Below are 11,035 nucleotides of genomic sequence, written 5' to 3'. Positions count from 1 at the left end.
CTGGCGCCTACACGGACTTCTGGGAGGAGCAACCTCCCTGCTGCCTGGAGGGAGGGGCTCTGCCAGAAGCCCCCTCCTGGCCTGCTGAGCACAGGGCAGACTGGCCCGAGGCTGAGAGGGGCTCTGCCGCGAGGGGCTGGTGGGCCACGTCTCCCCGTTCCCACGCTCACCCCCGGACCGGATGCAGGCGTCCGGCCCCACCTCCCCTGGCCGTGCGCGCGGCTCCTTGCAGGCGGGCTGGCTAATGGGGACGAGCGGGGCCTGGTATGTCCAAGGCTTAACCCAGGAAAGGTGATTTCTCAGCCCTTCCAAGTCCGGGGGAGGGAGGGACAGTAAGCAAACAAACGGCTGTGCTCCATCAACTTTATTTACAAACAGTGCGGCTTGCATTCAGCCAACCCTCAGCCGTGGTTTGCAGACCCTGGTCCGCTCTAAGTAAACTACTTGGTTGTCGCCAGGAACAGCTGCTGGTCCCTGCCTCGCAGCTGTCTCTCCCTGTGTGTGTGTGAGTGTCTCTCTCCATCTCTCTCTGTGTCCCCCACCGCGGCCACCTTGGGGCGGGGCATCTCGGGGCGCACTAGGGGAACGGGGCGCGCAGCAGGAAGCCCGGGCTTGGCTCGGAGCGCATGAGCCGGCGCAGCCAGTCGGCGTAGCGCGACACCCGGGTGTACACCCCAAAGTGGCCGGCGGCCGCGCAGCCCTCGCCCCAGCTGACCACGCCGGTCAGGTACCAGGTGCCGCGGTAGTGCGTGGCGTGCGGGCCCCCGCTGTCGCCCTTGCAGGCGTCCTTGCTGCCGTCCGTGTAGCCGGCGCAGAACATGTTCTCGGTGACGCGCCGGGAGCCCGGCCGGCTCCGCGACTGCTCCTCGCAGTCCTGCGTCATGAGCCGCGGCACGTCCACGGCCATGAGCTCGCGCGCCGTGGCGCCGCGCTCCAGCAGCCGGCCCCAGCCGCTCACGGTGGAGAAGCGCACGGCGGCCAGCGCGCGCGCCGCGAAGGCGGGCTCGGGCACGCACAGCGGTGCCACGTGCGCGGCCAGGCGGGCGGGCGCGCGCAGGCGCAGCAGGGCCACGTCGTGGTCCGGGGAGCCGGGGCTGTAGGTGGCCGGCACGACGACCTGCGCCACGCGCCGGGGCTGCTCGTCGCCGTCCTCCTGGCTGAGGTCGTGCTCGCCTGCGTGGGGTGGGGGGCCCGCTCAGCCGCGTGCTCGCCCGGGGCTCCAGGCCGGGGCTGACCTCCCGCAGCCTGTGGCTCCCTGGGCAGCTGGGAACCGGCTGAATCTGGAACTGGGTGTTGGGAGCCGTGAGGAAGGGGTGGGAGGGGAGAGGGTGCCCCCAGTTCTCCACAGTTCCTCCCAGCCCGGGCCTGAGCCTCCTGGGGTCCTCGTCTTGCCCCCCCACGAGTGATCCTCCCCTGGGCTCTCGGCCCAGGTGAGGCGGGGCGGGTGCTGCACCCCCAGGTCTTTTCACCTGCACGAGGGGGCGGAAAGGAGGCCGAGAGCACGGCAGCTGCAGCGAGTCCTCCCACTCCCCTTTCGGGAGGCGTCCACGGTCGGGGACTTTGGCAGTGCGCGCCCATGCCCCCAGCCCCGGGACATCCCCGCTCGGCCGCTCTCAGATCAGGAGACAGGGCGGCACCTACCCAACACCACCGTCAAGTTCTTCCCGCTCTTGACTCTGTCAAAGCAGTGGGCCGCAGAGACCACCCAGCTGGGGTCGACCAGGGTGCCCCCGCACAGCAGAGCTCCGTTCAGCGTCAGCAGGGCCTGGGCAAGGGCACAAGTGTATTGAGGGGTCGCGCACCCCAAGGGGCCGCTGGCATTGCACAACGGGCTCTGGAATCCAGGTCCCTCCTGGGCAAAGCTGTGCACCCTGGCTCCAGGAGGCCACTCCCCACCCCTGGCGGAGCTGTTGTCCTGGCACTGTCCCGACAGTGGGCATGTCGTGTGGGATTCCACTGTGCACCTCCCGGGTCGGCACATAGCTTTGACCCAGTGCCCCTGATTCTGCAAACATCAGCAAAGGTCCTGCCCCAGAGAGTTACCCTGAGGACGACATGAATTAACTGCTGAGCACCTGCGTGGTTCTTAGCACTGAGTAGACGCTCAGCAAACGCCATTGTCTTTTCGTCCTCTTTTCCCCCAGCAGAAGCCAGGAGGCTGCTGAGCGGGCAGCGAGGGGTGGGCTGACGGGGGCAACCAGGGCCTGCCTGCAGCTTCCACTCTGAGCCCTGCGGATTAGTTCTCCTGGACAAGGCTCCACGCTGCTCAGAAGGGGAAACCGGGGCTGGGAAGCCCTCAGGCCAGGGAAGCCTTACCTGCCACGGACACTCCCCTTTGGGGCACACCTTGCCCCCTACAATTCGGCCTTTGGGGATGCTGGTGTTTCTTTTTTCCAGAATAGGTATTTTTCCACATGGATATTCAACTGCACAAAACAAAAATCAGCAAGACGGAAGGTTTTCGAGGGACGAAGTTGCCAGTGGGTGGAGGATCAGAAGCACCCGTGCCCGAAGAGCCGGGGACTGTGGGGCCAGGGGCGGTGGTGGGGGCAGGGCGGGCTGGGGGCTCGGGGGAGGTTGTGGAAGCTGCAGTGGGGGAGACGGTGTGCAGGGGCTGGCTGGGTGGGGGACAGGTGTGGCTGCCTCTTGGTACTGGGCTCTGCTGACTTTTCCAGGGGGAGATGTTTCACTTGAATTTACTGAAAGGTGAGTGATGCTCTGTCTACAGAGGAACCCACGTGGAAAACCAGTGTGTTGTTTGGATCCCATGCTGACTTTGGTCTTTAAAGTCCCTGGGCCAGGAAAGAACACCTGGAGAGGTGGCAGGCTGGATTCCAGGCTTTTTGGACGAGGCGGGGCCCCTCTACCTCTGAAGAGACACAGTGGGTGTGGGGTGTCCCAGCCTTTGGAATTGCAGCCCCATTCGTTTGAGGCTGGTTTGGAGAAAAATTCCACTTTCCTGAAAGGGCATGCCTGTAAAACTTCTGGAATCTAGAATTGTGTAGCAGCCGGCACAGACTCTGGGTGTGTCAAAGTAAATTCATGAGCCCCGACGGGTCCCACACGTGAGATGAAGGTGAGACGGCCTTGACTGGCTCCCCGGGCCTGGCTGGAACAGGCAGGGGGCCCGGGGCCACCCAGGAAGCCCCCCAGGGTGCCCGTCCTGGACACTGCTGCTCTGGGCTGCTCTCCACACTCACCCCCCAGCCCCGGCAGTAGCAGGTGTTCGGTGCATGCCAAGCCACCCCCCACCTTTTAGCCAGGAAGATCATCTGCAGTGGGACAAGGCGTCTGGCACGTGACACAGCAGACAGCCCCTTGAGCCCCGTCACCTGTGGGCGCACAGGACACGCCATCCGCTTGTAGCGAGTACCCCTCGTGGCACCAGCAGGAGCGCTTGGCCTCCGCGTGGTCACTGCAGTACTGCTGGCAGCCACCGTTCTCGTTTGCGCAGATCAGCTTGTCATTCTTGTCTGGGGACAGGAAGGGGATGGCCTAAGAGGGGGGTCCTGGTGGCGGGGGTGGCGCTCAGCTGTGGGCTGGGGGACTTGGCACCACCTGCTCTGTGGATTGGCCCTGGAGGATGGGGCCGCAGCCGGGGGAGCAGCCTGGCCGGTGGGGGGCAGGGCCACCCAGACGGCGTCTGGGGGACGCTAGGCTGGCAGGTGGGGCCTCCAAGACGCTCCCTCCTGCAAGCAGCTGACAGGAAGCTGAGGAGGGCCCTGCAAAGCAGTGAAAGCCCCTTGGCGACAGGAGAAGTGTCCTGCTGGGTTGGAGACCCCGCCAGTGAGAGGGCCAGGGAGGCGAGACTAGTCTCCAAGCCGGCCTCCTGCCACCGAGAGCCCGCCTGGCTGGGACAGAAGATGAGGGACCTTCAGTCTGACCTGGCTTGACGGGGGATGGGAGCTGGCCCCGCGGGAGGCTCGTCCTGGGACGAGCACAGCCAGGGCCCTGGTGGACCAAAGGCTGAGCAGCAGGGAGTCTCTTTCCTCAGTTTCCCTCTACTCTTTCTGGGTTCTCTTATGCTTAGAGAAGACAGTGGCCGTGAGCCAAAGGATCTAATTCTGCGTGAGGATGTGCACCTGGACAGGAAAGCCTTAGCCTCGCCCGAAGAGACAGTGGCCTTTGCCCCTGCCCCTGGGAGGTGCCGTCCAAGCCCTCGGGAGGTCCTGCCTGAGGGCAGCGTCACGGCTCACCTGAGCCTCGGCCGTGGCACAGGGTCTAGCTAACAGGCAGTCGGCGTGACAGGGCCGAGGCTCAGGGGGGCTTTCCGGGTGGGCAGCACTTTGTACGTCTCGTCACATGTTGTTCTAGGCGAACTCAGGACTGTCCACGTGACTCCACTGGGGTGGGGACAACCGGAAGCTTGTGCCTGGCCCCTCTGCAGCTTTTAGCTGTGTCCTTTGCTGTAACCAACTGTGAGTGCATCTGCTTCGGTGAGTTCTGTGAGTCCTTCTAGTGAATACTGAGCCTGAGGGAGGCCAGCGGCCCCAGACTTTGAATTGAATATTTGGGAGGTGAAACAAATCTCCTACCTTTATAAAGGCAGGTAGAGAAGGTGAAGTTTAGCAAGCTGCCTTGCCTGGCAGTGACACAAAGACCTGCCCAGGCCCTCTCCAGGCCGGTCAGAGCTTGCGGGGCTGGGAGCCCAAGGGGCCACCAAGTCTGAGAGTTAGAATCTTGGGGCCCTAGATGGAAGACCCTCAAGGTCGGAAGGGGCCTTCACTGTCACCCAGATAGACTTCCCTCTGGGGCCGAGCCCCGGCTGGACCAGTGCCCACACTCCACGCTGCCCGGGGCCTCTGCAAGCTAGGGGACAGGAAGCGGAGCCTCACTCGTCTCGCAGTTCCGGCCCTCGAAGTCGGGGAGGCAGAAGCAGATGTAGGACTGGAGCTGGTCCTCGCAGGAACCCCCGTTCCGGCATGGATTTGAGGCACACTGGTCCCCATCTGCGGAGCGGGCTGGCGTTAGTGAGCTGAGGAGAGGGCTGGCAGGCAGGACCAGGACGGGCTCACGGGCTCACCGTTGTAAGAAATCCAGAACTGCTTCTGAGGGAACGCGAGAGGAAGCCGCGTGAGACACCTGCTTCCCGGAAGCACCAGCGACAGTATCCACGAACCGGAATGATGGGCTGGGCGGGGCATGGGCTCAGGAATCCCGATTCCCTCTGGAGATGAGGTGCACTCATCTGGGGGGGGGGGCGCATTTTTCCTAATCTCTCCCCTCTCCAGGGCAGCTAGAGCCACCAGAGGCCACGTATTTCCCTATCCCAAGTCAGAACATCCGAGTTTCAGCCCCGACTCTGCCACCTCCAAGCTGGGAACCTGGGGCCAGACACAGAGGCTCTGACCTCCATCCTGTCCTCCGACGGGGCACCCACCCACCCACGGGCTGTCACCGGGACAGGGGCAGCAAAAGATTGAAAGGCATTCCGCAAACTGCAAAGGGCCCATTGATAGAACTGATTCCTGAAGCAGCTTTGGCGAACTGAACTGAAACTCAGAGAGCTGCTGTGAGAATGCACCAGATGAGCAACGCTGACAACGCCCTGAACGCTAAGTGGCATAAAATCGTAGGCCACGACCACCCTCAGTTTGCCTGGAAAAGGTCATGCTGGGCTCATGCCTGTAATCCCAGCAGTTTGGGAGGCTGAGGGGAGAGGACTGCTTGAACCCAGGAGTTTGAGAGCAGCCTGGGCTATATCCCAAGACCCCAGCTCTACAAAAATAAAAAATTAGCTGGACATGATGGTGCACCTGTAGTCCCAGCTACTTCAGAGGCTGAGGCCCAGGAATTCCAGGCTACAATGAACTAAGATTGTGCCACTGCACTCCAGCCTGGGTGACAGAGCAAGATCTCGTTTCAAAAAATATTTATATACCTATATCTAAATATTTATGTATACTTAAGTCTGTTTCTGGATTGATATCTATGATTATTCCAGTATCAATTCTACATTTGTGTGTGTGTGTGTGTGAGAAAGAGTCTCCCTCTGTTGCCCTGAGTAGAATGCAGGTACAGTAAGTCATCATAGCACACTGCAACCTCAAAGGCCTGGGCTCAAGCAATCCTCCTGTCTCAGCCTCCCAAGCTCCCAAGTAGCTGGGACTATAGGCACACACCACCATGACGCCTGGCTAATTTTTCTATTTTTATTAGAGACAAGGACTCCTGAGCTCTGCCTGTCCCAAATAGCTGGACTTCCTGGGGGGTATGAGGTACCCTGAGAGTGTGAGAGTGTGTGGGCCTGTGAGTGGGAGTGAGGTGTCCCGTGAGTGTGAGGTGTCCCGTGAGAGTGAGGTGTCCCGTGAGAGTGAGGTGTCCTGTGAGTGTAAGTTGTCCCGTGGGTGTGACAGATGACATGAGTCAGGGCTGGTGGTAGAAAGCTCGGGACCAGTGTGGACAAGGAGCCGGGTCCGAAGGGACAGCTGCCGCTTGCTCCAGCAGCTCTGACCTCGCTCGGGTGGTTCCAGAGATGGCCCATAACAGGCCACTGGAACCTGCCGACCCCAAAGCCTGTGTCCCCGTCACACCCTGGCCCATTCTTCTGGTGAAAGCGTTCACACGGAAATGTTTTAAGAGAAAGGAACATGTCAAAGATGCGCAAATATAGAAATTTCAGAACTTGAAGCCAGAAGCGAAGACGGCGCTATCCACAGGCCCACGTCGGTGGGGGAGGGCACGGTTCCCCCTCACGGGCCGGGCTCCCCCGTATCTGCGCGGCCCACGCCGCTGTGATGCTGGGGCTGCCCTGCACCCTCAGGGACTTGGGGCCCTTCCTGGGGAAGTCGAGGGACACATTGAGTGTGCTTTCAGATGACATTTTGTGAGGTAAAAACCGGCATGCGTGGAGGATGTCCCTGGAACAGGGCGAGGGAGGTGGCATCGCCCAGGAGAGTGAAGTCATCCTGAGGGGGGGGTGACCCCGCCTGTGCGCGAAGTAATGAAGAGACGCGGACCCCTGGCGTGACCCCAAACACCGCCTCGTCCCTCCCTGCAGCCTCTGCACACTGGGCATTTGGGCAGTGCCGGGCCTCCAGGGGGACTCACCGTCCGCTCCGTGTCCCTGAAGATCTCCCGGGCCTCCTCGAAGGAGCACTGCTCCTCCTTGCACTCCCTCTCCAGGGAGCCTGGCCGCAGCTCCTCCAGGAACGAGTTGGCACGCCTCTGCCGGCGCAGGACACCATGGGCCGCCTCCTGGGTGATGAAGACTGAGGAGCAAACCCCACGGAATACGCATAACCCGCCGGGCCTAGAGGCTGGGGGACCGGCCACGCTGGGCTCCCCCTGCTCCGTGGTGGCCCCAGAGGTTCCTGTCTGCCCCGGGGCGGGGAGGGCCAAGGCCTGCTCGGCCTCCAGGGCCGGGGGCCACAGACCAGCGTGGTGCCTGCAGGCCTGGCCGAACTCGGTGCTTTCCGTGGGCGGCTGGTGACAGGTGGCGGGCACAGCCCTCCATGCGGGTACGCGGCAGTGTGCTGTCTAGACTAGTTTGACACGCGCATCCTTTTTGACCTGGTGGCTTCACTTGCGGGAATGTGTTCTAACGGGGAGTATCGGGGCCGCGCACACACTCAGCCACGGGAGCTCCTGGCAGTCCAGTGCGAGTCAGAAGCCACCACGGGCGGCTCCCCTGCTGCCAGCTGCGGTGCGGCCCAGCAAGTGAAGACGAAGGTGGCGCCACGGTGTGTGCTGTGCCGTCCCCTTCTGGGTACACAGCAGGTGCTCACGAACGATACGTAAGTATCGACTGGGCACGTCACAGCCCTCATGTGAAACCTAAATGCCTCATCTGTGACGCTGCCGTGTCCCTGGCGGCCAGCCCGGCTCCTCCCTGGGTTCCTGGTGGACGGCACGGCCCCTGCCTTGGCCCCCGGCCACACGGCACCCACGCATGCTCATCCCCGCACGCCAGCTCGCGCCAGTCCTGGGTGCCCGCCTGCGTCACACGGGCCCATTAGCTCGAGACCCTGTGGCTTCCCCTGGGCCCCCGGGGCTCCTGAGCGGGCACCTCCAGAGCGTCCTCCCAGCCGCGCACGGCAGCCCGACCACCACTCGCAGGCAATGGGCCCCACTTTGCTTATGAGGAACACGAGGTCGGTGGGGCTTCAGATTGAGCCGAGGACACCAGGGCAGTGCTACTCTCATTCTTTAGGACACCTGACAGCTGTGGGGACTGTGTCCTGGAGGCCGTGCAGGTGGAGGCTAGCAGGGTTAAGCTGTCGAAAGTTATGCAGAGGCAGAAATTACGTGCGGAGTCCCTGAGCCCTCCCGGGGCAAGAGGGGTGTGGAGAAGGTGGGGGGGTAGGACCAGCTGGCAGGAGGGGAAGCTGTGTGTGCGGCAAAGACGCGAGTGACAGGGTGCCTGGCGGGCGTTGGGGAGGCTGGAGGAGGCGTCCAGGGAGGACGAGCTGGGGCCTTGCTGGAGGACGAGGACCGCGGGGGTTGGGCAGCGGGAAGGGCGGTGATGGCGCAGTCAGGGGAGGGAGGGCAGCGTGGAGGGGCTGACAGGGCCACGTCTTTCTCTACATCAGACTTTCACGTGTCGATGTTCCCAGAGAGTCAATGGGGTGTGGGAGGAGAGTGGAGGACGTGGACGGGAAACCGAGGAATCGCCTCTGCGAGGGCTCCCAGCACACAGCACGTGCCCACGTTTTCTCCCCGAGGCCTCAGCACCCCCATGCGGGGCAGGGAGGGTGGCCGCGGTCACAGAGCTGCGGAGGTGACCAAGCCTGCAGCCCCTGTCCGTGTCCCAGCCCAGACACGCCGGCCCTGAGCCCGGGAGCCACAGAGTGAGGCACCCGCGGGTCCTCCCAGGCGCTTGCAGGGCCCGGAACGCACCACCCCTCCTGAGAGTTCTTGGAACTATAACTGCACCGACGCCGGGGCCAGCAAGCGCGGCCTTGGCCTTGGCTGTGCCGCGGTGAGCGCCGGGACGCTGGTCTCCAGGAGGAAGCTGCCTCCATAGCTCAAGCTGGGCCACCAGCAAACGCTCCTGGGCAGGGGTGCCCCGCACAGGTGGGGCCCGGGGAGGCCTGGGGCGCGGCTGGTGGGATTCGCTGCCCACAGCCCGGCGGCCCTGCATCCCGGTTCAGGGGGAGCTCCCAGGTGTACCTGCGGCCAGGCAGCCCTGAAGCCCGAGCAGAACGCAGAGGAGCCGGCGGGCCATGACGAGGTCCCAGCAGCCTGTTGACATTCCCGGCAGGACTGGCGGGCAAAGGGCAAGGGGGCTGGGGGAGGGGAGGGGACAGCGTCCCAAACACCGGTGAGGGGCGTGCCCTTGGTGCTGCCACCAAGCTCAAGGCAGAATGGCAGAGCACCGTGGTCCCGGCCCTGCCTGCGAAGCTTGTGCCGCAGCTCTCTGCGTTCCTGCGGGAGACGCTGGCACCAATGCCCCGGAGGCAGGCTCGGTCACAGGGCCCGGACACAGACTGCCAGTGGGGGACGACTCAGAGTCCAGGTGAGAAACCGGGATGTCAGGACAGCCCGGCTCCGGGGGGCCAGAAAGCCTTGCTGGGGACAGGAACATCGGCCCCCAGCAGAGCCCCTCCCCGTGCCCGCCCACCTGTCCTTGTTCCGCACCCCTCCAGGCCCAGCCACAGCAGGGTGACCGGCCACCCCGGGTTTCCCAGGATGTGGGACTTTCTGTGCTAAAACCACTGGCTCACCAGGCACCAAGCCTCCCAGGTGGGACCCTCTTGGGTAAATTTCCTTTGTGGGAAGGGGGTGTTGCTGGCAGCTCCTTCCGGGCCAGGCCTTGCCTGGACGGCCCCTCCGTCCCCTGTAGGGAGGGAGGGGCTGCTGCTGTCCTTCAGCGCAGCCCACGGGGCAGCTTGGGGAGGCCCCAGGAAGTGTTTTCCCTTCCACCCGGAGCAGCTGAAGCCCTGTTTGTCCTTTGACAATACCTGTCGCAGGGAGGTCTCTTAACTCTTGAGCTAATTTCAAACTTTAAAGTATGTTTAAAAGTGTATCCAGTAAAAAACAAACACAAAAACCTTCAAGTAGCTGCCGGTCCGGGATAATGTGTCCAGCTCCGGTGGGGTCCCCTCCGCTCTCAGCCAGCACAGCCACAGGGTGAGAGGGTGACATGGTAACACCCCCTCCCCGCCCACCCAAGGGTGGAGGCCTGGCTGGTTTTAGGGTGTCCTTCCTCTGCAGGGCTCCGGGTCAGAGGTCCTCAACCCCTCCTGGACAGCAGAAAACCTGGGGGACTTCAGGGAACACATGCCAAGCCCCTGAGGGATTCAGGGTCCCATGGCCTGGGGCTGCAGCCTCACCCGTGTGCAGCTTCTGTCCCCAAGGGCAGGACCCGCTCTCTGCCTGGCTCTCCAGCATCCAACAGCGGAGGCCAGCGTCCCAGCACAGGCTCTGTGAGGACACAGGTATGCGGGCTCCACCTGGGCCCCACTCCCCCGAAAGGGGGCCCCACGGGCTTGGGCTTGTCCACGTCTCTCCCGTGGGCACCCAGCCCTGGGCCTGGAGCTGCACCTGGCCACCCAGAGGGGCAGGCGTGGGGGCTGCCACCCCACCCTCTTGACCCCCACTGCCTTCCTGAGGGAGGCTGGCAGGCTCCCCTCACCTGAGCCCTGTGGACTGACCCCAGGGAAGGGACGGTCACAGCTTCTGCCTCCTCCTGTGGTGGCCTCTGCTGGTCCCTCCGCCTGTCTGTCTGCCACGCTGAGCCACCCACGGGCCGCCCCCCAGTGCAAAGGACATGGCAACCTTTGCTGGTCGCTTTGGGGGGTGTTCGTTTGGGGGGGTGAAATGTTGTGATGTTGAGTGTGACTCAGTGTCTCCTCTGGGCCTGTCTTTGTACCTTCCTCACAGGGCCAAGACTTCATCCTGAGATGTGCTCGGATTTCTCCGTCTTTTTGTCTGTCGTTGAGAGGGTCCCTTTCCTGTCTTTCGTTAAGAAATCCGTCCTTGCCCTAAGGCAGTAAGGATGTTTTCTTCTAATAACCCTAATTTTTTACATTTAGGGAGGAGTCTAACTGTATTTTATTATTCACTGGAAAGCTGGTGGTCCCAGCAGTGTGAC

General features: G+C 63.0%; 1 protein-coding gene across 1 annotated transcript; it reads right to left on the bottom strand.

Annotated features, from left to right (window-relative positions):
* Positions 1-355: 355 nt before the first annotated feature.
* On the bottom strand, positions 356-9,191 carry LOC123648811 (coagulation factor VII-like). Its single transcript, XM_045566669.1, has 8 exons — positions 9,112-9,191; positions 7,051-7,211; positions 5,024-5,048; positions 4,836-4,949; positions 3,333-3,473; positions 2,317-2,426; positions 1,642-1,765; positions 356-1,173 (listed from the first exon to the last, which is right to left on the bottom strand). The coding sequence occupies exons 1-8, from the start codon at positions 9,164-9,166 to the stop codon at positions 578-580; spliced, it is 1,326 nt and encodes a 441-aa protein (XP_045422625.1). The 5' UTR covers positions 9,167-9,191; the 3' UTR covers positions 356-577.
* Positions 9,192-11,035: the final 1,844 nt, after the last annotated feature.

This window comes from Lemur catta, chromosome 13, assembly GCF_020740605.2.
Source record: "Lemur catta isolate mLemCat1 chromosome 13, mLemCat1.pri, whole genome shotgun sequence".
NCBI lineage: Eukaryota > Metazoa > Chordata > Mammalia > Primates > Lemuridae > Lemur > Lemur catta.
This window is presented reverse-complemented; position numbering and strand designations above follow the sequence as displayed.

Coding starts and splice junctions, on each gene's coding strand:
- LOC123648811 (XM_045566669.1), bottom strand. CDS start 9,166: ATGGCCCGCCGGCTCCTCTGCGTTCTGCTCGGGCTTCAGGGCTGCCTG. Junction 7,212..9,111: donor TCAGGGCTGCCTGGCCGCAG/GTACACCTGGGA, acceptor TTTGCTCCTCAG/TCTTCATCACCCAGGAGGCG. Junction 5,049..7,050: donor TCAGGGACACGGAGCGGACG/GTGAGTCCCCCT, acceptor GCGTTCCCTCAG/AAGCAGTTCTGGATTTCTTA.